A 25,935-nucleotide genomic window follows, 5' to 3' on the forward strand; every position below is an offset into this window, starting at 1 on the left:
ACATCTGAGAAATGGGCACCTGCGTGTGGAGAAGCCAGGACCCACGGCATCTGCCCCACCCCAGCAGCCACAGCCTTCGCTCGGCCCCTGGTCCCATCTCTGTCACTGGCAGCTTCTTCCTCCATTTAGCTAGTTCCTTTGGCACTGGCATGGCTCTTACCTCTAGGATGGCTCCCCGCAACCCCATCCTCTACTCTCTTCCAGAGCTGGCCTTCCAGCCATACCAGTGCCCTGCCCGCTTCAAAACATTCAGTGGCCCTTAAGGGTAACGTTTGGAGCCTTGAGAATCAGGTCAAGCTCCCCTGTAATCACACCCCACCCTCAGCTCTGGCACTCTACCTACAAGTTTAGACCCTGGAAACACTGGGACTTTCCTGCCCTCCCTTCACCTGCCATGCCTCGTCGCCACACTTTTGCTCCTACGAGCTCAAAGTTCTGCTTTCTTTTCTCCTATCACTTCCTCATTTAAGACACAGCTCAGGGGCCACCTCCTCCAGGAAGCCTTGCTGTATCCCCAAGGCTCTATTCGGTGCATGTCTCCGATCCCTCAAGCACTGCATGTACCACAGGGGGTTTCATGGCCAGTGCCTGTGCCCTCTCGCCTTCCAGGCAGTGGGCCCCAGGGCAGGGACAATGACATGTCTTCAGCCCCTAGCGCAGAGCTTGTCACAAACAGGTGCTCAATAAATGCTTGCAGATCTGATTCCGTCGGTGATTGATCAGTTCACGGTGGGAAGGAGGTAACATCCTGTACAAGCAGAGTTTGCATCGCCTTCTGGAACCCGTTGATTTTTCTCCCCACCTTCCCTAGCCTCTCGCTCGCTGCGCCCGGCCGTCTGGGTTTGTGTCCGAGGCACCTGACTATCTGTGATCGCATTCCATCTTCCCAGTTCTCTGCCCTGCTTCTGCTTTGAATGGCGAGCATCCACCTGCCCTGTGTTCATTCAGCGAACATTTTTAACAGTGCCATGTGCAGGGCGCTGTCTGACACTGCGATGCAGGCACACTAGACAGGGTCCCTGCTCTCACCGAAGCCCCCAGCCTGGAGGGGAAGGCAAACAAGGGGAGAGGCAAATAGTATGTGCCATGATGGGGGGGGGGGGCAGGGGGACACAGTAGATACCCAGGCGGGCTCTGCAGGCTGCCGTGGTTCACATCCCAGCACCTCTGCTTGCTGGCTGTGTGGCCTTGGGCAAGTCCTTTCACTGTGTCTGTTTCCCCGTGGTTAACAGAGGGGTAAAGAGCTAGCCGGTTTGGCTCAGTGGATAGCGCATCGGCCTGAAGACCAAAGGGTCTTGGGTTCAATTCCAGTCAAGGGCACATACCTCGGTTGGGTTGCAGGCTTCTCCCCGGCCAGGGCCCTGGTCCGGGGCTCGTGCAGGAGGCAACCCATCGATGTGTCTCTCTCACATCAATATTTCTCTCTGTCTTTCCTTCTCTCTTCCACTCTCTCTAAAAATCAGTGGGAAAATATCCTCGGGTGAGGATATTTTTTTTTAAAAAGAGGGTTAAAAATAGTATTTACCTCTTGGTGTTGAGTGAGGATTAAACGAATTAATTCGTGTAAAGAGTTTAGCATAGTGCCTAGCCCCCAGGAAACATTCAGTAAATAGTAGCCAAGAGTATACTTTGCTCCCTGCATGAAGGAAGGATCCACAGCAGGACAAAGGGTCAAGACGTCCACATTCTAACTGAGGCCCAGGAACGGGCAGTGGACATGAAAAGCACACGCAACGTCTCCTGCTGCTACCTAACTCTGGTGGCCTTCCAGGCCCGTCCCTGGGGAGGCCGCCGCACCCAGCTGACCATCTCTCCCTCCCTTAGGGCTGACGACTGCTTTTTTGCTTCTCGGAAGCTGGACGCAGTGGCCATCGAAGCCAAGTTTAAGCAGGACCTGGGTTTCCGGATGCTGAACTGTGGGCGGACGGATCTGGTGAAGCAGGCCGTGTCTCTCCTGGGGCCGGATGGGATCAACACCATGAGCGAACAGGTACAGGGTCCTCTGGGTGTCTGAACACGCACCCCCACCTTCACCACGAGCGACGCCCCATGGCAAGATGGACACAGCAGGCACTGGACAGAGGCTCCCCCTACGGGTGACTTAGGGTGATGTTTTTTTATATTTTTTTAGTTTTTAGTTTTTAAAATAAAAATACCCTTGTTCATCTTTATAGAAGTTGCACGTGGTCATTGCAGCTGAAATGGAAAAGAGAGAAAAATGGGCCTATTCCAGAAAGGAAATCATTCCATAGCCCAAATAATCATCCTATTTATATTTAGTATGTGCCCTTCAAGTTCTTTTTCCAGCCTGGTTAAAATTAGTGCTCAGCCGGCCTGTTACTGCATCACAGAACAAGTTAAGACAAATTTCCACCAAACTTTCAGGGTACGTTTAAGAGGCACAAAAGTCATTCTGGGGGACCCTAGGAGGAGCCTCTGAGACAGGCAGCTGTCCCCCAAGCCCCTGACACTGAGGTGCAATGAAAGGTACTTCGCAATATCATTAAATAGTTTTGGTCCCTTTTAATGGCAACTTAACATGGTCATATTATTTATTCATTTGGCCACACTCAGTTGTGGGGTATTTAGGTTGTTTCTGATCACTTATATCAATAACGCTGAGCTAAATAAACTTATACAAATCTTAGTTCAAATCCCTGATTGTCTCATTAGGGAAACTCTTAAGAGTGGAAATAGTGGCTCAAACGCATCAACCTTTCTGAAGGGTTTTGTTTTTTTTTATCTCAAATTACTATTCCAGAGACTTAGTTTCCTTGTGAATCTTTTACTTACCTTTTGCCTGGTTTGCACTGGAGCTTTACTGTCTTTTTTACTTGGAAGAGCTCTTTACATATTAGACATATGACCCCTTATTATAATGTGACAGATATGTCTTCATGTACTGCTTACCTTTTCGTCTTGTTTTCAATTTCATGCCCTCAGTGCTGTAATGATTTTCCTTTGCGATTCTTTTATTATTTTTGTGCCTAGATGACTTTTATGGTTTTAATTGTGTCCCTATATCGCTAATCACACTAGAAGTGGTTTTACTGGATGGTGTGAGATAAGGCTCTTCTTACTCGGATATTTCCCCACCTTCACAACACTGTTTATGGAAAAATCCATCCCTTCCTTCTGTTGGTTGGGGTACGTTGTTTATAATAAGCAGGAGTCGTGGGCAAATGCTTATGGAATTTTTGAAAGCGATTCCTCATTTGCTTGCCGTTCGCTTGTAACTGGTAATGTCAAACCAGATGTCAACGTTGGGGGTGTGCTCAGAGGTATCCAATTTCCCTTGACCCCGACCGGTATCTTGAATAGAGTAAAGATGACGCTTGTTATATTGAGAAAGAGAAAATGTCAAGGAAACGGTGTTTGTCAGTTAGATAGCTTAGCGGCTGATGCTGCAGAACAGCAGAAAGTTGAAATCAGCCATTTGCTTCAGCAAACACTCCTAGGGCTGTTGCACCCTAAGACAGACAAAGGAAAATCCTCCAACTTAAGCAACGATAAAGGCAAAAAAAGAGACAATTTATGGTCCCTTCTTGCCTCCATTTTGGTTTTTCAAACTATGGAGGATTGTGACCTTAGGGGTGTTTATTCTTTTTAATGCCGGATTTTGAGTGCAAAGATAGCCTTCTAAGCAAAAGTAAGAATTTGCATGTTAGCATCAAGTGACACAGCCACCTGGTAACCCTTCTCCGTTCTCTGGTTTATAACTCACCGCAGGGCATGACCCCCCTGATGTACGCCTGCGTCCGTGGGGACGAGGCGATGGTGCAGATGCTGCTGGATGCCGGAGCTGACCTGAATGTGGAGGTGAGGGTGCAGAGGGCTGCAGGGCCCCTCGGCCTGGCATCCCCAGGGGAAGGTGAACCAAGAGAGGGGGCGGGGGTCTTTCTCTCCCGAGAGCCACTGCTGAAGGCAGGGCGCTCCATCCAGCAAAGAGATCAGACCAGCGGATGGATTTCCTCCATCCTAAGGCCCAGCCCGGGGAAACTCCAAGGAGCATGTTATGTTTCACTTAAAAACAGCCAACAAAGCTACAAGGCGCACCAGCTTTTCATTGGCTCAGGTGTATAGTCTCTGATCCTTATTGTAATCCATTCCTTCTGGGATCCGAGCAGAGAGCGCTCTGCTGAGCCACCAGCCCCTTCCCTCTGCGAAGTGCAAAGCCGAGCCCTGTCCCAGAGCTGAGGCGTGGCTCCCCCCTGCCCACCGAATCCCGATTGGCGCCCCTGGCTGGCTGAGTTGCAGCCACAGGTCATAAAGCTGACCACAAAGCTCCTTGAAGCGATGTGCTGGAGCGGAAAGCACACCCCAGCAGGCTTTAGAATTTGACACGGGTTCAAATTCTGACACTGGCCGTGCCTTGGTGACGTGCTTTTGTGCTTGGGCAAGTGGCTTCTGAGCCTCGGTGTCCCCGTCTGCAAAATGGGAGAATAATCACAGCCATCTCAGAGAGTTGTTGGGAGAAATAAATACAGAGGGGACCTGGCATAAGTTTGGGACTCAGTATTGGGTTCCTTCCATGCCGGGGGTTGTAATAGGTGAAATCACACTTTTTTTTTTTTTTTTTTTTTTACCATGTTCTGTGCTGTCTAAAGACCCACTCTCTCCAGCAGCCAGATATTGGCAGCCTTGGAAACTGGGGAAATTGGTATGCCACAGTCCTAACTCAGCAACCCTGGGAAACCTTTTTCAGTCAAAATTAGATGCTCTTGTCAATTTAGTACTGTGGGTTTTGGGGGGCTTTTCTATTTGCTTTTGGGGTGGTTTTTTTTTTTTTTTTTTAGTGAGTTTTATATTCATCTGAGGAAAGCAGTCAATAGACGTAGTTTGGGATCCATAACCATTTTGGATCATACAAGTTTCAAGTATTGGGGATCCCCCCCCTGCCCCCGTTATGCATCCGTAAGCACCGTGCAGACCCTGCGAGGGCTCCCCAGCTTGTGTTCCTGGTTGGGTTCCCTGGTCCTCCCTAGCCCGACCCACAGCTCCCAGCTCCAGGCTTCCCCTGCAGGGCAGGAGTGAACTCAGCTCCACTGAATGAAACAGGCATCTCGGGGACATGGCCCCCGAATGTTCGGGAAAACCATGTGTGGGTGCCCGTCCTGCAGGACCCCAACCTTCAGCTGCCCAGACACCTCTCTTGTGGCCAGGGGTGTTTGAGACCCCCCACATCAAAAGACCAGTGTCAGAGTGCTTATTTGTGGTGCTTTCAGGGGAGTTTTTATGCCCAGTTTCCAGAAATAGGAGGGCCTTTGTCAACCAGGAAGGCAGCAGAGGAGCGGACTGAGGACAGCGTGGGTGAGCTGTGACCAGATGGTGCCACTCCTCCATGCGATGGTGGGCTTCCCTGGCTCAAAAGCTGGAAGCAGACCTGCCCTTGCCTGGGGTTTGCTGCCACCGAGAATGTCCCCTAAAGGTGTGAGTGAACTGGCAGTGGCATCTCACGCTGACATCCCGTAGGTCTCAGAACCACCGCCTTTCCTGCAGCAGAGAGAGGAGCCAGGCAGGGGAGCGGGCTCGTGGTAGCCACCCTTACACCTTCTCCAAGGCACCCTTACACCTTCTCCAAGGCACCTTCGCGGTGGCCAGAGGTCATCCGTTTAATTGCTTCCAGATAAGAAGCAAAGGAGTCCTTATTCCTCACCACCCGACATCACCAACACTTCCCCAGGCACCGTCGGGGGTGTCCTTTCTACGCCTTTCCCGCGTGCCCAGCCACAGATAGGTCAGCTCTGCTCGTCGAAGTGTTGTGAAGGTCACATTCTGAAAATAACTTCAATTTGTTTATAGGTTGTCAGTACTCCTCATAAATATCCATCCGTCCACCCCGAGACCCGCCATTGGACGGCTCTGACTTTTGCTGTGTTGCATGGACATATTCCTGTAGTTCAGGTATTAACGCATTTCCCTATCCACACCTGACCTTTAATTTTACCTCTTCCATTATGCAGATCTGTACCTCTCCCCAGCATGCATAGTCACTAAGACATTCATATTGGTTCACTGCAATTAAATATATATAGCACATGCATATCATACGAGTGAAAATATCATATGGAATGATCTATATGGCCCAGCGTTAGCCAATATGAAATCATCACCTACCCACATGCAGCCTCACACGACACACAGTGGCCGACCTACGGAAGGTGTGTTCCCAGGTGCTCGGGGGTGGGGCCTGAGCTGTGGCTTTGTGGATTGGTTCATTTTATTTGCCGTAACATGAACACAAAACTTGGCTGGTGTGAGGCCTTGGAACCTCCCCTTCGGTGGGACCCCGGTGTTTGTGGAGAGTCTAGCGGTTTCCAACCAGTGGGAAGACGCATCCAAGTTGCCAAGGCAACGGGTTCCAAAAGACACGTGCTTGGATCCCACTTCTTGAGACTCGGATCCAGGAGATCTAGAGCAGGGCCTTGGCATGTGTCTTCTGAGACAGCTCCCAAGCATGGAGAGGCGTCCTCATCCGAGCTCCTTCGGGCATGCGCGTGTTGCTTGCGCCTTCTCTGGCTGTTGTCGAGTTGGTGTTCATTGGCGAGCCATCCGGTACATTCTAGATCTTAAACGTGGTCTTCCCTGCATCAGAAAAGAGAGGCGAGCAGCCAGGCCTGTGACCCCGCCTGACCCCACAGTGAGTGCTGAGCTTCGGCTCCCTCAGGAACTCGCCTCCGTTGATGGGGTCCAAGCCTCTGAGGATGAATGGAGAGCAGGGAACAGTGTGAGAGGCACCACTGGGCAATGGTGGGATCCCACAGGAATCCTTTGTTGTTTCCTAGGGGTGGGGACCCTGAAGACAGATGCAAAGCCATGTTTCAACAGGTTGCGGGTGTGACGTGCCACACTGGCTTCTGCCTGTACAGCGTCATGCGCAGTCCAGTCCTGGTAGAGGAGTCTAAGGAAGGAGGGGCGGAGGGTGGCCTGGCAGGCGCAGATGCCATCCTTTAACAAGCAGCGGCATCCCCGGCCTTCCGATCCGGAGTAGGCGCAGTGGGCAGCCGAGCAGAGCCAACCCGAAGTCAGGCCTCCTCCCCGCTGCAGGCGCACAAGTCACGAAAGCCACGCGTGCAGCCCGCTCCTGGCTGCGCCCTCAGGGAGCAAAGAAAGCAGGTCCCCCCGCATCAGCAACAGCACATTCACCGTGAGAAACACGGATACCTTAGGGAAGGCACAGAACGGAGTCCTGGGAGGCAGAGCTCTGGGGAAGCTCACTCTGCCACAGGGACCTGCTGGCCCGGAAACGCAGCCTCTGCTGACCTGTCCTCGGAGCTCCCCGGGACCCTGGCCCTGGCTGGCCCGGGTGCTCTCCAGAACTCTTGATCTGTGATTCCACGAGACCACTTGAATGCTCTCCAACCCAAACAGGGAGTCTTCCAGCCCCTGTTTCCAGGAGCTTCTATCTCGGTGCTTCTAGAAACATCCGTGTACATGTCAAGTGCCCCGGAGAGCCTGTTAAAATGCAGACTCCTGTCCAGGGGGTCTGGGGCGGGCCTGAGGGCCACGTTTCCCACCAGCTCCCAGGTGCCCACCAGCTCCCGCTGCAGGCCTGTAGGCCACACTGAGTAGTTCAGGTTCTAGTAGATCCCAGCAGCTCCTAGTTCCCCCTCGAGGCCCAGCCGCCCTCGCCCTGTGCCCGTGGCCACTGACCCAGAGGAGAGCAGGAACATTGGCATGGCACTGATTTCCCCCAGTTTTCCTGACGCCCCCTCGCAGTGCGTGTCCTTGCAACATCTCCGTGGCCCCTCTTCCCCCGCAGCTCCTCCTGGACGCCGGGGCCAAGGTCGAGGGCTCTGTGGAGCACGGCGAGGAGAACTACTCGGAGACGCCCCTGCAGCTCGCCGCCGCCGTGGGTAAGGGGTGCCAGTTCTCACCCTGGCCGAGGGCCTCCACCACCCCACCCCCACCCCCCGGCCCGGGTGTGCCGGCGACTCTGTGTTTGCTTTATCCGCTTATAAAACCCCTTCTCTGGGCTTGCAGGCAATTTTGAGCTGGTTAGTTTGCTGTTGGAGCGAGGTGCGGACCCATTGATAGGAACCATGCACAGGAATGGAATTTCTACCACCCCCCAGGGGGACATGAACTCCTTCAGCCAGGCCGCAGCCCACGGACACAGGTAGGCTAGGGCGGGCCGGAGCCCCAGGCCCCGAGCGGTGCTTGTTAAAAATGCAGATTCCCAGGCCTGCCCCAGACCCACCGCCTCTCTGGGTGTGGGGCCCAGAGGCAGTGCAGGCCCCAGCCCGGCCAGCGTGGCCTTCCCTGCCCGCTCCCTGCCGAGGGCCAGCCTCATGCCGCACACATCTGCCCGGACTAGCTGTGCAGTCCCCTCCTGGCCAGCGTCCACTCAACACATGAGCTGCCCCCTGGTGATCAGACATGCATCCCCTCTCGGAAGCGAAGTTGAGAAGAATCCGTTTAAAAAGAATAAATCACCTCCTGTTTGATCGCCTCCCGTCTACCATTCCCTCGGGATGTATCCCATCAGTTTTATTACACGTCACCCCACGTAAAGCAGAACCACGGGTTCCAGAGCCTTCTGGATACTTGAGGCAAACACTTAGGTCCCTGGTTGTCCTTGAGGAAACACGGCCGGCCATGCCCCACCATCTCCTCCACCCCCAGAACGGAGCGCCCGTGTCGTGGTCAGGACGCTGAAACCCGCCACCCGGAGCTGGTCCCGTCCTCTTCCCTGGTCCCAGGGAGTGGTCCCCACCCGTCCCTGCCCTGGCAGAGCCCTCCCCCACCTCTGAGTGTCTTCCTCTCTGGGTTTATGATTGACAGGAACGTGTTCCGCAAACTGCTCGCCCAGCCAGAGAAGGAGAAGAGTGATATCCTGTCCCTGGAGGAGATTCTGGCCGAGGGGACAGACCTGGCGGAGACAGCCCCGCCCCCCCTGTGCGCCAGCCGCAACAGCAAGGCCAAACTGAGAGCCCTGAGGGAGGCCATGTATCACAGCGCTGAGCATGGCTACGTGGATGTCACAATTGACATCAGGAGCATAGGTCAGTGTGGGCGCCCTCCGCCCCTGGGCACAGCACCACTGCCCGGCTCACACATGCACACACACACATGCACACACACGCACGCACACGCACAGGCCCAGGGGACCGCTCCTTGGCTGGTTGGAGCACCTCCGTGCTGAGAGTCCCACACTGTCCCCATCCACAGCAGCATCCTGCCAGCCCCATCCTCAGGTCACCTTTCCATGATTCCCAAACTCTGGACCCTGGAAGTTAGGAGTTGGAATCACCTGGGAGCTTGTCTGAATACACATTGCCAGGCCCCACACCCAGAAGCTCTGCTGTCTAGGGTCTGGATGGGTAAAGGCTGGAAATCTTTATATTTAACAAGCATCCCAGGTGGTTCCCAGTGGTTGGGGTGCATAGAGCACCCAGACCTACGAAGCTGCGGCCGGGCAGCGGCTAGAGCGAGGACAGGCTTCCTTACCAGGGCTCCCCCCGCTGCGCCTCAGGGGACAAAGCCACCCTCAGGAAGCCTTTGGGGTGGCTGGCTCTTCCGTGACTGAGCTAGCCCACAGCCCCCTCCTCCGTGCATCTGAGGGACAGGCTAGCCAGGCCTTCCCAGTCTAGGGGCATCGCCCCGGCATGGGAATAGCAGGACTCGCGGGGGCCTTAAACTCAGGGGGCCTGCAGAGGGGCCCCGATGCTGTTCTGGAAAAGGGCCTCTCGCAGAGGGGCTGTGTAGCATGTGGGGCGTTTATGCCCCGGCCCTGAGGGCCTGTTTAGCACAGTGAAGCAGCCCGAGGCTCCGAAAGGTCGGCTTGTACTCAGGAGCAAGACGCCTGCGTTCTCTCCCCACCAGAAGGGGGGGAATCAGCACAGCAGTCAGCTGCTGGAGAGGCTCCTGTTGCGGGAGGAACCCTGATGAAGTGGCTGCAGGTGGAAATGGAGTTTTGCGCGCAGGGGACCAGCAGCCATACCCCTCCATGTCTCCTTATGCGGATGGAAGCATCCGTCTTAGCTCACTGGTGGGTTTCACCAGCTCTCCGCTCTCGCCTGGGCACGGATGTGGCATCCAACCCTGGGCAAGACCCGGCCCCTCCCTGAGCATCTCCCTCCCCAGAAAGCAGAGGGGATGGAGACAAATGGAGTCAGCGCTGAGAAGTATGTCGCAGGCCTGAGCGGTGTGCGTAAGGGTTCCCGTATTCTACACCGTGATTCCAGGTTGTAAAAGGCAGCCCCTAATCATAGGAGCAGCGTGAAGAAATGGACACCTGTACTTAAGGGAATTGAGTGATGACCTTTAATTTAAACTTCTGCAAGTCTGGAGGGGAAATCAACACTGGCTCTATTCATCGCAAGCCTGTCTCTTGGTCTCATAACTGGGTGACGTCCTGGGGAAAGGCCACGTTTTAGATAAAAACACGCCTTCTCTTTTGGTTGTTCTCTGCCTTGCCCTCCCCTCCCCCTCCCCCTCCCCCCCAGGTGTCCCGTGGACCCTGCACACGTGGCTGGAGTCCTTGCGGATCGCCTTCCAGCAGCACCGCAGGCCCCTCATCCAGGGCCTGCTGAAGGAGTTCAAGACCATCCAGGAGGAGGAGTACACGGAGGAGCTCATCACCCAGGGCCTGCCCCTCATGTTCGAGATCCTGAAAGCCAGCAAGGTACGAGGGGTTCGATGCCGCCGGGCCGTCGGCAGAGAGCTCTGAGGTTCCCCATCTCAAGGGTCGCTTCCCTGTGGTCATGGCGGCTGGCGGCTTGTGTACCCCAACTGGCTAAAGCCACGTGTGCCGTCATTTGTGGGGCAGCTGCTTTGCTGAGCCCCTGTGAGGTCCCAAGGCACTTAGGCACATGGACTGAGCGGTAAGATCTCTCCTGGCCACAGGGAATTTACACAAAAGCTGGTGAGATAATCTCAGCACGTGTACCCCGAGGGCAACTGAGGTGGGTATGAAACAATGGCGCAGGCCCCAGAGGTGCGAGACGGTCAGGGAAGGTGTGGCTGAGGTGCTGGGACGAGGGCAGGCCTGAGAGACAGACAGAATCTGGGGGGAAGAGGGACCGGGTGCAGCGTCCCAGAGGAACGGGGTACAGGCCCTGCCGCGGTTCCCGGAAGCCAGGCCCTGGGGAAGGCTTTTGAGGTACACAGAAGCCAGTGAACCCTGCGCTGACCCCGAGACTCGCCCCTTCCTCACGGGCCTCCCAGTTCCCGCCGGCACCTGCATTGAAGGGAAATGGTGCAACCCCTTGAAAAAACCAGTCCAGTCCTGGGGCTGTTGTGTGATCAGTTCTTCAAAATCTCTTTGGGGTCCCTTGTTTGATGATACCATATAGACACCCAGCACCCACCAGTGGGCCATGTGGCATGGGGGTGGGGGGGGGACAACTGTGCGAATGGACAGCTGTGGGGTGCCTGGTCCCCGGCCACCCATGGAGTGGAGAGCCCAGGTCAGGGGGAGGGGTGGCAAAAGCCCCACCACTGGCTGTGGAAGCCCCAGGGGGGACCCGTTTGCCGGGGAGGCTTTGAGGAGTTTGGGCTTCTCAGTGGGCCTCAGGGGACGGGATGGCGCAGTGGTTGGGCGCAGGGGCTCTGGAGCCGAACTGGAGGAGTTCAAGCCTGGCCCTGCCACTGACTTGCCTTAGGACCCTAGTCAAGTTACAGAACTTCTCTCTGCCTCAGTTTCCCCGCCTGAAAGTGGTTGTGAAGAGAAAATGAGTGAGTGCCCTTCACATTGCCCCTGGGTGAGCGCTTTATAGTCCCCATCACAACGATGGCCTCGCCAGGGGATGTGGCGCCTCCGTTACTTCTGCAGCAACCAACCCCTCGGCAGGGATGACATCAAAATATTTAACACCCAGCGCAGCCAGGCACCAAGGAGCCCGTGAAAACCACATGTAAGCGGCTGAATGTCCCCTCCTCTCCTCAGGGTAACATTGGATTACCCCGATGTCTCTACTGCAGAGCCTTGAATAGCCTAATTCACCAAGGCAAGCGTTTCCCCAAACTCGCTTGACCTCGGAACCCTTTTTATAATGAACTGCCTCGAGACAGAAATGAGGACTTATATATATATATATATGTCCTCAACTACTAAAATATGTAGTTTAATCCTCACAGGCAACTTTTGAAACAGATACCACTCTTCTCCCCCATTTAACAAATGGGGAAACTGAGGCACAGAGCGGTTGACTGGCGTGCCCAAGATCACAGAGTCGCTAAGCAGCAGAGCTGGGCCTGAACCCAGGCAGTCTGGCCCCAGCACCAGCCTCTCCCCCACTCTGTCCCAGAACAGGTTTTATGGAGCCCTGGGGCCCCTCTAAGCCACCTGTGAAGTCGCCGGGGAAACAGGCCTCCGGACCAGGAAGGCCACACGGGTCCCCCCGCCAGGCTGGGCCCACGGGCTGCCCGAGAGAAGGACGAGAGGACCGTGGAGCTGCCTTTGCCGGCAGCGGGGTGGCCCCACAGTCAAGCAGCAGCAGCTCAGCGTCCTGTCTGCTCTCTGAGCCTGGAGCACGTGGCCCGGTCCCGAGCCAGGCCCATTAGGTCTTCTCATTAGCACGGTCTCCAGCCCAGCGTCCAGGGCCCCCGCGGGCTAGATTTATGCTTGATGTCAGGCCCCACTGAGCCCTCAAGTGGGAGCAGGTGCGCGGCCTCCGGTAATGAGCCTCAGCACTTCTATTTAGAGTGAAGCCTGCTGGAGGCTTTTCAAAACCAAATGCTCCCTGCCCCTCACCCCCCACCTGGAAAATAAATAAAAAAAGGCTTTCTTTCACCTGAAATTACCTAAGAAACCCACCTTCGTGACAAACATTCCTCGTTCGGTTCCCAGGGTCTGGTGTTCTAATGGGTGTCGGGTTTTTAATTTCCTTTCTTTCTTCAGGATATAGTGGGCATTCCAGAAATTACCGAAGCATCCTGTGTTTTAAGTAAACCTGATCTATGGGGTTTCTAAGTAAACATCATTTTAAACAGGACATACATATATATACACACACGGAGAAGTGCCCCAATCATAACTCTGGAGGCAAAGGAATTTCCACAAGGTAAACCTACCTGTGTGGTGAGCACCCGGACCAAAAACAGAGCACCCCGCCAGCCCCCTCCTGCCCAGCCCAGCCCCTACCCTACCCCCCCCCCGCCCCCCACCCAGAGCAGCCAACAGCTCTGACAGCAGCAGCTGGGGGTGGGAAGAAGGGAGAGGGCTTTGCCAGGATGTATGGACCAGAGCCTGCTCCCAGCAGTTGTACTGATCGTGGAGGGTGGGGGGACCCAGGGATGGGGCCCGGCAGTCTTAGGACTGCACCCTTAGGTTTTCTCTTACTGTCAATGGGGGTTCAGTGGCAACCCCTTCTGGTGAAATGTGGTATTACACATCACTATGCAGGGCAGAGGGCAAACGGAGATAAACTTCCCGTGGCTGGGTGAAGTCAGGCATTCTCCCAGCATGGGTGATATTCCTGCGGTCAGATCCTGTAGGTTTATTCTGCTTTTCTCTTCCCAGGTTCTTGAGGTAGAAGGTTAGACTATCGATTTGAAGCTGTTCCTTTTTTCTTCTTTATGCACTTGATACTATACATTTTCTGCTCGGCACTACCCTAGCTGTGTCCCACAATTTTTAATATGTTTTATTTTCACCTTCATTCAGTTCGGTGTATTTTTTATTTCCCTTGAAACTTGCTCTCTTTTTTTTTTTTTTTTTGCTTATGGATTATTTGAAAGTGTGTTATTTAGTTTCAAAGTGTTTGGGGATTTTTTTCTGTTATTGATTTCTAGTTTGATTCCATTGTGGTCAGAGAACACATTCTACGTATATTATTTCAATCCTTTTTTTAAGGTTTGCAATTTGTTCTATGGCCCAGAATATGGCCTATCTCGGTATAGGTTCCGTGGGCACTTGGAAAGGTGTGCTTTCTGCTGTTGTGGTGTGTTCTGTGATGGTCGGTAACATCCTCTTGGCTGATGACTGTGCTGAGCTCTGCTGTATCCTACATCCTATATTCTGTAACCTATTTCCGTACCCTGTAGATGCTCCGCCCAGTTATCCTATCAGTTGACAGAGGGGAGTTCAAGTCTCCGGCTGTAATGGTTGGATTTGTCTCCTTCCCCTTTTAGTTCTCTCCGTTTTTAGCTCACGTGTTTTGCAGCTGTGTCATTTGGCGCAGACACATTTAGGATTGCGGTGTCTTCTTGGAGTGTTAACCCTTTTGTCATTATGGAATGCCCCTCTCTGCTTCGACTAGTCTTCTTTGCTCTGAAGTCTCCTTAATCTAATATTAATACAGCCACCCCTGCTTTCCTCTGATTAATGTTCATATGATATTGTCCCCGTCCTTTTACTTTCAACTTGCCTCTACGTTACATTTAAGGTTTCTTACAAACAACGTGCAGTCGGGCTTTTCATCCACTCTGTCAATCTCTGTCTTTTAATCAGAATTTATAGACCATTTATATTTTATATAATTATTGATACTTTAGGGTTTAAAGCTACCATCTTATTTTTTGTCTTCTGGGTGATCTGTCTTTTTCCTGCCTTCCTGTGGACTCCCTGGACATTTATTTAAGTTCCATTTTTGTCTGTAATGTTTTGGAGTGTATCTCACTGTATAGGTTTTTTAGTGATTGCTTGATGTATTGCATTATCTATATATATATAATAGCCTAAGTGACCGAACGACCAGTCGACCGGTCACTATGATGTGCACTGACCACCAAGGGGCAGACACTCAACGCAGGAGCTGCCCCCTGCTAGTCAGTGGGCTCCCACAGCCAACCTCCTACAGCAGGCCAACCTCCTGTGGTCCCTCCCTCCACCCCCCTTCCCCCACCCCCAGCTGGCCAGCCCCAATGGACGAAGATTGGGACTGGGCAAGATGGCCCTGATCAGCCCCAATCACCGGCCAGGCCGAGGGACCCCACCCATGCATGAATTCGTGCACCGGGCCTCTAGTATGTACATAATACCAAAGTCTACTGGTTTCATCATTTTACCAGTTCAAATGAAGTATAGAAACCTTACTTCTCTTTATGTCCCTTTACCCTCCTCCCTTTATGACATAACCATCTTTAAATATGTCATCTAATTTAGAACCACATCAGACAGTTATAATTTTTGCATCAACCATCAAACATAATTAGGAAACTCAAGAGGAAGAAGATGCCTATTATATTTGTCCGTATTTTTGCTTACCCTGTTCCTCCTCCCGGATGCTCCAAGGCTCCCTCCTTCATCCTTTCCTGTGGTTTAGAGACCTTCCTTCAGCCATTCTTCTAGGGTCATCCTGGTGACCAGTTCTCTTAGGTTCCTTCATCCCAGACTGTCTGATTTCCCTTTTGTTCCTAAAGGATAGGAATCACTGGTTGTTATTTATTTCATATGTTTCTTTTAAGTCATCTTACCTTCCCTTAAATGTATTTCGAAAGGAAACCTTATATTACTACCATAAATAGAAAGCTCTCATCAGTTGCCATGAGTAGAAGGTACACATAAAAATAAATGGGTGATGATCTAAAAGCACTTTAAGTTCACAGTGTGTCCAATTTCATCTTGTACACAACTCCAAGGGCGTGTGACAGACTTGGAGCTAAGCTGAGCTCCTGGGAATCCTGTGGGGCCGTACAGCCTTCCCACCCCCACTTTTCCAGGTGGTTCCAGCAGAGAGGGGCTCAGGCTGACAGGTCAGCCCAGCATTTTCCACAGGGGCGGGGCCTGTTTGTTGGGAGGAATCGATTAAGACAAAGAATTCACTGCCGATGACCCTGGGAAGCAACAGTCATTCCGCATTCTCTGAGACCAGGCTTTTTTCATCTTTTTGAATTTGAAATGGGTCTTAAAAATGGATGTGTATGTTTATTGCAGTGAGTTTCTTTCCAGTAAATTTAGGATATTTTAGAATCTAGGAAAATAGAGATTAATTTGAATTATGGGAATTTGCTCTTTGGAGAGTTCAAAAACGGTCACATATTGGCACTTCCCTTTGGTTCAACCTAATGGCATATAGTGATGTGTTATCTTTTTAATCCTCATAGCAGGTCATTTAATCCTTACTAAGCAGGTGATTCATTTGGGAAGAGAACACCAAGGCCCAGAGAAGCTGAGTGCTTTTCCTAAGGTCACACAGCTGCTAGCTGAGGAGCCAGGACCGGACCCAGCTCCGTCTGGTCCCGTTGCCCATGTTTTTACCACTATGTAGAACCCCCACCTAAGCTCCCTATACCTGGTAAAGGACCTTGGGGACAATCCTAGCGCTCATTTCAAAAGAAAAGGGTGTGTTTTTGTACCTTCTTAGAACAGTGAGGGGTCAGAGAAGGAGAGGAAAGATGTCAGCCCCGACATCCACAGACTCCATCTTAAGAGAGACTCCTGGTAACTGTGGTATTACAAATTCCGTTCTGGCCCTGGCCAGTGGCTCATCATCCCACACAGCAAAAGGTTGCAGGTTCGATTTCTAGTCAGGACACATATGGGAGGCAACCGATGGATGTTTCTTCTCTCTCTCTCTCTCTCTCTCTCTCTCTTACTCCCTTTCTCTCCCTAAAATGAATTTAAAAAAAAAATCCTCAAGTGAGGATTTTAAGATAAAAGAATTTAATTCTGTGCAGCTGAGTCCTGGGAACCCAAGTTCAACACCCAGCATTTTCCAAGAGAGGCCTGGAGGGCAGCTCTCACTATTTTAAGGGCTCGTGTGGTTACATTGGACCCACCCAGATAATCCAGGATAATCTCCCTCTTTAGGGTCAACCAATCAGTAACTTTCATGACTCCTGCAGATTCCCCTTCGTCCTATAAGGTAACACATTCACGGGTGGGAGTTCTCAAGACACAGCTCAAGGGATTAGGGCATGCCATCTGCTAGAGGCCAGGAGTCTGCTCCTCAAACACCCGTGTGCAGAGCATGTGACTGTGGACCCTGATTCATTGGCCTCGGGTGAGAGTCTGCATTATGCAGGCTCCCAGGCGATTCTGCTGCTGCTGGTGGTGGTCGATGGAGGACGTTTGAGTGGCAAAGCCTTAGGCCAGAGGAAACACATTCACAGCCCCCGGCCCACTTCAGACCCACGACAGATTCCAGTCCACGAAACCGATGGTTCTCAAACCTCAGGGAGCATCGGAGTCGCCAGAAAATGGCCCTGGCCGGTTTGGCTCAGAGGTTAGAGCATCGGCCAGAGGACCAAAGGGTCTCAGGTTAGATTCCCAGTCAAGCACTGGGGGAAGCAACCCATCGATGTGTCTCTCTTCACACTGATGTTTCACTCTCTCTCCTCCCTCCCTTCCACTCTGTCAAAAAAAAAAAAAAAAAAAAAATCAATGGAAAAAACATCCTCAGGTGAGGATTTAAAAAAAATTTTTTTTTTAAAGAAAACGTGTGAAGCCCTGACCGGTTTGGCTCAGTGGATAGAGTGTTGGCCTGGGAACTGAAAGGTCCCAGGTTCGATTCCGGTCAAGGGCATGTACCTTGGTTGTGGGCACATCCCCAGTGGGGGGTGTGCAGGAAGCAGCTGATCGATGTTTCTCTCTCATTGATGTTTCTGACTCTCTATCCCTCCCCCTTCCTCTCTGTAAAAAAATCAATAGAATATATATATATATATATATATATATATATATATATATATTTTTTTTTTTTTTAAAGAGGTCATTCTTTAAAAAAAACAAAGAAAAGAAAATGTGTGAAAATGTGGGCCCCCACACCAGCATTTCTGAGGCAGAAGGTCTGGGATGGGACCCGAGGGTGGGCATTTCTAACAGGCTCCCAGGTGTGGCGTGGGGACCACCCTTGGAGAACCGCTGCATGAAGCTAGGAGAGAGGCAATCACACTGTGTGGTGTTACATGAAGGAGCATTTAATGTCCTTGTTTATCAGGCCTCCTCTTTAAAAGCAGCGTCCCTTTCCCATTCAGGATGAGCGTGTCCCCGCAGGCACCTCTGGGGATCCGTCTGAAGTGATGAGGTGCCTTTGGGGAATCTCATCCACCGAATCAAAGGGTTGGACTGCTTTTCATGTGCTGAGCTGTATCCTCCTGCTTCCGGCGCACAAAGGAGTAGACTCGCTGAAGGGCTTGAACCACTGACACCCCATAGTTGCCCCAGCCCCATCGTTTAAAGTCAAAAATAATATTTGTGGGTTTTATTACAAACAGTTGTTTGTTGCAGAAAATATAACTCCCTGGGCCGGGTGTGCGCAGGGAGCTGAAAAGAAAGCTTCACAATCCCACAGAAGGTAGCTACTCTATTCTCCCTGACCTTTCTCTGTCAGGATCTGTCCATCTAAATATATACGTAGGGCTTTATTTCAAAAAACGCATGCTACAAACTGTGTTGTAACCTACTTTTAAAATATATTGTAAATGTCTTTCTATCTAACTCCCCCTTTAAGCCCCAAGTTTCAACCCCTTCACTCAAAAAGCACCCCAATACTGTGATTCGTGGCTTCCCTCCTGCGCACCTGCGGTTGGGGGGAGACTCGTGAGCAGCAGCGAGCCGGGTGGGGGAGGAGGAAGAACACGGAGGTCACAGCTCCATCGAAGCAGGCTCCTTGGTCCCTGAGCAGTCAGGGGCAGCTGACATTCTGCACCGCAGAACTCTCCCCTCCCCACCCCCCTTGTTTTTTGGAGAAATGACTCAGCTGAGCACCCCCGATCCGGAAAGGCCTCAGCACCAGAATCAAGTTCCTAGGAAAGCTGAATCAGGACCACCTGAGTCTCGGCAGCGGCGACGCAGTCACGGGATTAGGAGGGCTTTCTGCGGGTCGTCTTAGGATCATTAGCAGCTTCCAGAACTTTGGAGTAGTGGTAACAGTAGGTTTGGGGTAAAAACTTACTGTCTATTCTAGGAGTTACAAAACCTGCTTTCCCGTGAGCAGGAAATGATTAGAGCAAGAGAAAAGGGTTTCATTACAAATTAAGCTTTTGCCAATGAGCCCGTGGAAATAGACAGTAGACAAACAAGCTAGCAACTCCAGGGCCTGCCGGGCAAACGGGGTGAGCGATGTCCAGGGGGAGCTCTCTTGGGGCCTGGGATAAGTCTGTGGGCTTCTCTCCCTTGGGGAGCGCGTTCCGGCAATAACTGGGCTGAGGGTGTGCACAGCCCCCAGCAAGGTGCGCTGTTCTCTCTTTTCCGCAGAACGAAGTGATCAGCCAGCAGCTGTGTGTCATCTTCACCCACTGCTACGGGCCCTACCCCATCCCCAAGCTCACGGAGATCAAGCGGAAGCAGACCTCGCGCCTGGGTGAGTGTGTCACTGGCCCTGCTCTGCCCGCGGCGTTGCTTTGTGACTTCAGGACGGGGAAGAAGCAAAGGCTGTAAGGAAGGGTGGGGACTGTTCGAGGGCCAACAAGGTAGATACTGGAGGCAGGCAGGCGGAGGTCAGGACAGCACCTTGATTATGTGATAAAACTGAAGGCTGTACCTTAGGAAAAGGTAGATCAGCATCTACCTTTCACTGCCTGTAACCTTTCAGGTTATAATTGAAAGAGTACAGGCAGTGGCAGCAAGAAGGTCTCTGGACCCTGCAGACAAGTAGGCTCTAAAAGAAACCCAAGTGCCCATCCACAATAATAAAAGCATAATATGCTAATTAGACCGGACAGCCAAACCACCTTCTGGATGTCCTTCCAGACGACCTTCCGGACGAAGCCCAGGCTGCGAGGGCCAAGGCAAGCCACTGTGGCTGCAAAGGCCAAGCCCCTTGCATGAATTCCGTGCATCGGGCCTCTGGTCAATAGATAAGTAGATTTTTTTTTAAAATCTGTGGTACATACAGACAATGGAATATTACTCAGCCATAATAAAAGAACAAAGTCTTATTGGGTGCAACAGGATGCATGAACCTAGAGGATGTTATGCTAAGTGAATTATATTAGTCAGAGGAAGACAAATACCATATGACTTCACTTCTATGTGGCATCAAAAGAACAAAATAGACGAACAAACAAAACAGAAACAGGCTCAGAGATGTAGAGAACAGACTGATGGTTGCCGGAGGGAAGGCGGGTTGGGGGACTGGGTGAAAAACATAAAGGGATTAAGAAGTACAAACTGGCAGTTACCAAACAGTCCTGGAGACATTGCACAGCACAGGGACGATGGTGATAACCAGGTGTGGGCCAGGTGGGTACGGGAAATATCAGGGGGACCGCTTTGTAAGGTATATGACTGTCTAACCACTATGCTGTACACCTGAAACTAATCCTATCTAATAAAAGAGTAATATGCAAATTGACTGTCACTCCAACACACAAGATGGCTGCCCCCATGTGGACACAAGATGGCCGCCACAAGATGGCCAGCAGGGGAGGGCATTTGGGAGAGACCAGGCCTACAAGGGAGGGCAGTTGTGGGCGATCAGGCCAGCAGGGGAAGGCAGTTGGGAGGAACCAGGCCTGCAAAGGAGGGCAGTTGGGGGCGATCAAGCCTGCAGGGGAGGGCGGTTAGGGGTGACCAGGCCAGCAGAGGAGGGAAGTTGGGGGTGACCGGGCCTGCAGGGAAGGGCAGTTGGGAGGGGGTGGGACCCAGGCCTGCAGGGGAGAGCAGTTGGGGGGACCAGGCCTGCAGGGGAGGGCAGTTGGGAGGGACCAGGCCTGCAAGGGAGGGCAGTTAGGGGTGACCAGGCCTGCAGGAGAGGGCAGTTAGGGGTGACCAGGCCTCCAGGGGAGGGCAGTTAGGAGCAATCAGGCTGGCAGGGGAGTAGTTAGGCATCAATCAGGCTGGCAGGGGAGTGGTTAGGGGGTGATCAGTCTGGCATGCAGAAGCGGTTAGGGGCAATCAGGAAGGCAGGTAGGCGAGCAGTTGGGAGCCAGCAGTCCTGATTGTGAGAGGGATGTCCGACTGCCCGTTTAGGCCCAATCCTACCTAAACGGGCAGTTGGACATCTCTCGAGGGGTCCCAGATTGGAGAGGGTGCAGGCTGGGCTGAGGGACACACACCCCCTGTGCACGAATTTCGTGCACCGGGCCTCTAGTACAAAATATTAAATGTAATAAAATGGGAAATGTTAGGGGGGCGGGGGAGAGGAGAGTCTCATATGTAGGAATTTTGTTCTTTTTTTTTTTAATATAATAAAACTAATATTGGAGTAAAAATAATAAAAGAAGCCTGAGCTGTGCGTGGCAGCTCTCCCCAGTGCTCCCTGAGGAGGGATGAGCAGAGGACAGTGGCAGGCCGTGGTGTGCCTCTAATGGAGACCAGTGCAGACAGAGGGGAGGGGAGCCAGACCTCCCCTCCACACACACACACACACACACACACACACACACACACACACACACAGAGGAAACATACCTGAGCTGAGGAGACCGGATGCCCTGACTCCCAGCAGAGCAGCAGTCCTCGCTTCTATTCTTCTCAGACACTAGCATTGAGCCGCCTCACCCGAGCCCTTGGCAGCCCCTATCTCAAAAGTCATCCTCGGGCCACCCCAGGAGGCAGGCACTGGGAGTCTGCACCGGGTCCCCCGAAGCCGTAATCCCATCCTCCTGTGGTTTTCGCTTCTGGGATTTTCCAGGAGAAACCTTTCCATCAGGCACTGATTTCATTCGGAGGATCCTGGGGCTGCTGCCGCCGGTTGACTGGCCTGGAAAAAAAAAAAAGGCAAAGAAATACCAGCAGCCTTGAAACCTGACCCATGAGCCTTCTGTTCCAGGGGCCTGTCTCCTGGCTGCATGGGGAGTCATAAAATATTAAAGCTGCTTTAATATCTTAATATTAAAGGGTTCCTTTTCCAATGGAGACTGGGGTGACTTTCCTGCTTCCTAGTTCCCTTTCCTGCAAAGACTGGGAAACATTTGATCAATGGAAGCATCTGAAAATTCTATAGCAAAACCACTACTTTTGAAACAGGTGAGCTAGCTTAAATGAGTGAAAAGGCTGAATTCATGCACATGTTTGAAAGTACTTCTACGGCTGTCGTGAGTAACTGGTGGATTTCAGGGACACGACTTCTTGCTACATGGAGAATGTAGCCGCTGAGCCACTGGTTGTCCGTTGTTCTTCACACCCAATTCCTGGGAGCCAACCAAGATGTGCCCAAACCACGAGGAATTAACACCTTGTAGAAAACAGGTGTTAATTAAGATATTCTAAGGGCAACAAATTATAAGGACCAATCAAATAAAGAGGCTTTACGACATAGCAATAATCTGACATCTAGGTGTCTTACAAGACACCCTTGATAGAGCGAATATTTGCAAGGGCTGTTTTAATGACACAGCATAAATTCTGCTTTCCTGTAGCTATAGGAGAGGAAGAAAGAGGTTTTTTTCCTCCTGAACTTGCTGAGATTTCTTCCATCAGCAATTTTAAGGTCCTCGTTTTCTTGCCAAGCCTTGGAATTGCAAGGGTTAGAACAAGAAAAGAAAGGCAGGCCTGAGAGGCTCAAAGCTCACAATATGAAAGAAAAAAGGTAGAATATATGTATAATCCTATATAATAAAAGGGTAATATGCAAATTGACCCTAAAACCAGAACTGCCAGTCGCTTTGACGCTCACTGACCACCTGGGGCAGACGCTCAATGCAGGAGCTGCCCCCTGGCAGTCAGTGTGCTTCTACAGGGGGAGCGCTGCTCAGACAGAAGATGGCTCATGGCTGGCCAGCGCAGCGAGTGGCGGGAGCCTCTCCCACCTCCGCGGCAGCTCTAAGGATGTCCGACTAATGGCTTAGGCGGGGAGCAGGCCTAAGCCGTTAGTTGGACATCCCCCGAGGGCTCCCGGCTGCCAGAGGGATGTCTGACTGCCAGCTTAGGCCTGATCTCCTGGGGAGCAGGCCTAAGCCATCAGACTTCTCCCGAGGGGTCCTGGACTGCAAGAGGGTGCAGACCGGGCTGAGGGGGACACCCCCCCTGAGTGCACGAACTTTTGTGCACCGGGCCTCTAGTTATCAATAAATGGAATAGGGAACATGTAGTGTTTTGCATCTTCAGTACAGAACTCCAAGCTAGGATAACTAAAGGCTGTCAAGTAGTGGTTCCTTAAGGACCTACTTTAAAAGAAAGATGAGACTTATCAGTGACAAGGGTCCTACACCAGCATCTCTCCAGGGCCAGGCAGGTCATGTAAATGAGTGAAATGGACTCAGGGTAAGACAGTAGGGAGTGGCGGGGACTATAACCAGTGGCCGAGCACACGCCTGATTTTTTGTGATACATTGTCCTCCTGTCATCTCATTGAATTCTGGGAAACAATGGTAAAAGGAGCTAAAGGGAGGCGATATTAGCAATTTGGGGAGCAGGATGGGGGTGGTGGTTGGAGGTGGACAGTGGGAGTGAGAGAGAGAGTGAGCAGAGGGAGGCAGGTTGCTGAGAAGAGGGAGAAAGTCACCCCAAACTGCTAACAGTCTTTAAAGCAAGGGGAGAAGTGAGTGGCTGTCAACTCTGAGGCCCTCCTCTATAGCCTAACTGCCTTTTACCTGGATAGTTTTAAAAGTTTGGGGCGGGGGGGGGGGGGGGGGGAGCACCAATAAAAATTTTGGAAGCTAGTGGGATCACAAGTGATTTATGACTTTTTAATGCTTTTCTGGTATGTTTTAAATTAAAATTTCTTAATGGGAAGAGGTGGCAGAGAATATAAGGGGAGAACCACCATCTGGGGCAGCACAGGGGCTGAGGGCTGAGTAAGGAGAATCAGCCAGGAAGGCCAGTTCTGGGTCCAAGGTCTGGGCAAAAATGGGGCCAGGCCAAGGGTTCAAGGTACAGTCAGACAGGGTGGGCCCAACAGCTGGGGGTCGGTCCCCAGGAACCCAGGGGGTTGGTTCCCTCCCTCGATGCTTTAGAGCAGCCTAAACCCGGTGGTCGGGAGCAGCTGGGTTTCGTTCCTGGGCAAACCTTTAACCCCGGGGGAAGGGCCCGTCAACAGCAAGCAGGTCCCCAGGCTAAGCAGGGGCCCGATGTCCTTGACAACCTCCGACAACGTGACTCTAAAGCAATGGCCAGAGCACGCTTTCATTCATTCAAAAAGTGTTCATTGAGCATCTAGATGTTCGGCTAACCCTGAGGGGCAGTATGTGTCAGCCATTAATTTATGCTTCACATGAATTAATTCATGTAATGCTCACTCTGACTCTCGGATGTCGGGATATAACGGGTATTACTATTCCCATTTTACAGGAGTGGAAACTGTGGCACGAAGTGGTTCAATAACTTGCCCAAGGTCACTTAGATTTCTGGCTTGAGAGCCCACGTTCTAACTATACTCTACCGCCTGCTTGAGTAGAGCCCACGTTCTAACTATGCTCTACTCTATCCTTGAGGAAAGGATATGGAAAGGGCAGGCACGGTGCTGCCCCACCAGAGTGTGCAGGTCGGAGGGAGAGGCAAAGAGCGGATACACAGTGGTGATGAGTCTTCACCAGGTGGTTTCCCCACCTGTCACCAGCTTAAGCAGGTCACTGTAACTGTCCGTGCCTCAGTTTCCTCAAATGCACACCTACCCCCCAGGAATGAATGAGCTGACATGTGTTAGACCAGCTTGCACAGTGCCTGGCACGTCATGAGCACCCCATAAGTACTGGTTCTATCTTCTGTTCTTACTAGAGGCCCAGTGCATGAAATTTGTGCACTCAGGGGGGGTCCCTCAGCCCAGCCTGCACCCTCTCACAGTCCGGGAGCCCTCAGGGGGGTGTCCGACTGACGGCTTAGGCCTGCTCCCCATGGAACATTCTTAGTGCTGCCGCAGAGGTGGGAGAGGCTCCCGCCACCTCCACTGCGCTCCTCAGCTCTGAGCCCAGCTTCTGGCTGAGCAGCACTCCCCCTATGGGAGCACACTGATCACCAGGGGGCAGCTCCTGCGTTGAGCATCTGCCCCCTGGTGGTCAGTGTGCATCATAGCAACCAGTCATTCTGCCATTCGGTCAATTTGCATATTAACCTTTTATTATATAGGATAGGATTGGAGGTGAGTCAGGGGACTGGCTCTTTGTCACTGACCCAGGGAAAGAAGGGCCTGGACTTCAAAAAGCCTGGAACACGGTGGCAAGGGGGCAGCTTTTCTCACCCACTTCCGCCACCAGGGTGGAGGACACTGAGCCAGGGAGGAGGAGGGAAACCAGGGCGGGTGACAGTCTTCAAGGCCAGGTGGGCAGGTGTTTACCTCTCACACCTGGAAGCCACCTGAACTCGGGCCGTGGGTCAGTCTTCTGTGGGGAAGTGCCACTTTGAATCACGAATAAGCTAGGACGATTTCCTAGGAAAAACTGGATTTCTGTGATGAGTGTTCCTTTGATTGATTCTGCTCCTGTGTGGTCCCTGTCTCACCAATGAGTATTTCATCCCCTGGAATCCAAGCTACGCCCTTCTCTCCGCTAAAGCTGCCTTTCTTTCCTTTCCTCCTCCAGATCCTCATTTCCTCAACAATAAAGAAATGTCTGATGTCACCTTCCTGGTGGAAGGAAGACCGTTTTATGCTCACAGAGTGCTGCTATTTACAGCCTCGCCGAGGTACGTACGTCCGCTTGGAGAGCAGGTGAATTACGAGTGTGGCTGCTGCTTTTACTATGCTCTGAAGTTCAATTCTGGGGGTACCTCCACCAGACTGGCAGATTATCTTCTCCAAATCAAGGATTCAAGAGTACAGAGCACCCTCACCGGTCTGGCTCAGTGGAGAGGGCATCGGCCCGCAGACTGAAGGGTTATGCCAGGGTGCGTGCGAGAGGCCACCAATCGATGGGTTTCTCTCACGTCCATGTTTCTCTCCCTGTCTCTCCTCCTCCCTTCCACTCTCTAAAAAATCAATGGAAAAATATCCTTGGTGAGGATTAACACACACAAAAAAAAAAAAGCGTGCAGGGCATTTGTGCATTGTATCATAGCAACGTTATTCACAATAGCCAGAAGGTAGAAGCAACCCAGGTGTCCATCAGTGGGCGAATGGATAAACTCAATGTGGTGTACACATGTGTTATTCAGCCTCGAAAAGGCAGGCAATTCTGACACGGGCTACAACACGGATGAACCTTGGGGACATTATGCAAAGTGAAATAAGC

The 25,935-nt window shown here is 52.0% G+C and overlaps 1 protein-coding gene across 1 annotated transcript in view; it reads left to right on the forward strand.

Annotated features, from left to right (window-relative positions):
• The window catches only part of ABTB3 (ankyrin repeat and BTB domain containing 3), a 258,580-nt gene that overhangs the window by 215,006 nt on the left and 17,639 nt on the right, over positions 1 to 25,935 (forward strand). The window contains 9 exon segments of the mRNA XM_008144713.3: positions 1,825 to 1,990; positions 3,730 to 3,819; positions 5,803 to 5,904; positions 7,763 to 7,856; positions 7,984 to 8,119; positions 8,785 to 9,005; positions 10,449 to 10,627; positions 19,085 to 19,190; positions 25,288 to 25,390. Of these exon segments, the coding sequence (XP_008142935.2) occupies positions 1,825 to 1,990; positions 3,730 to 3,819; positions 5,803 to 5,904; positions 7,763 to 7,856; positions 7,984 to 8,119; positions 8,785 to 9,005; positions 10,449 to 10,627; positions 19,085 to 19,190; positions 25,288 to 25,390 (1,197 nt within the window).

This window comes from Eptesicus fuscus, chromosome 7 (assembly GCF_027574615.1).
Source record: "Eptesicus fuscus isolate TK198812 chromosome 7, DD_ASM_mEF_20220401, whole genome shotgun sequence".
Classification (NCBI taxonomy): Eukaryota; Metazoa; Chordata; class Mammalia; order Chiroptera; family Vespertilionidae; genus Eptesicus; species Eptesicus fuscus.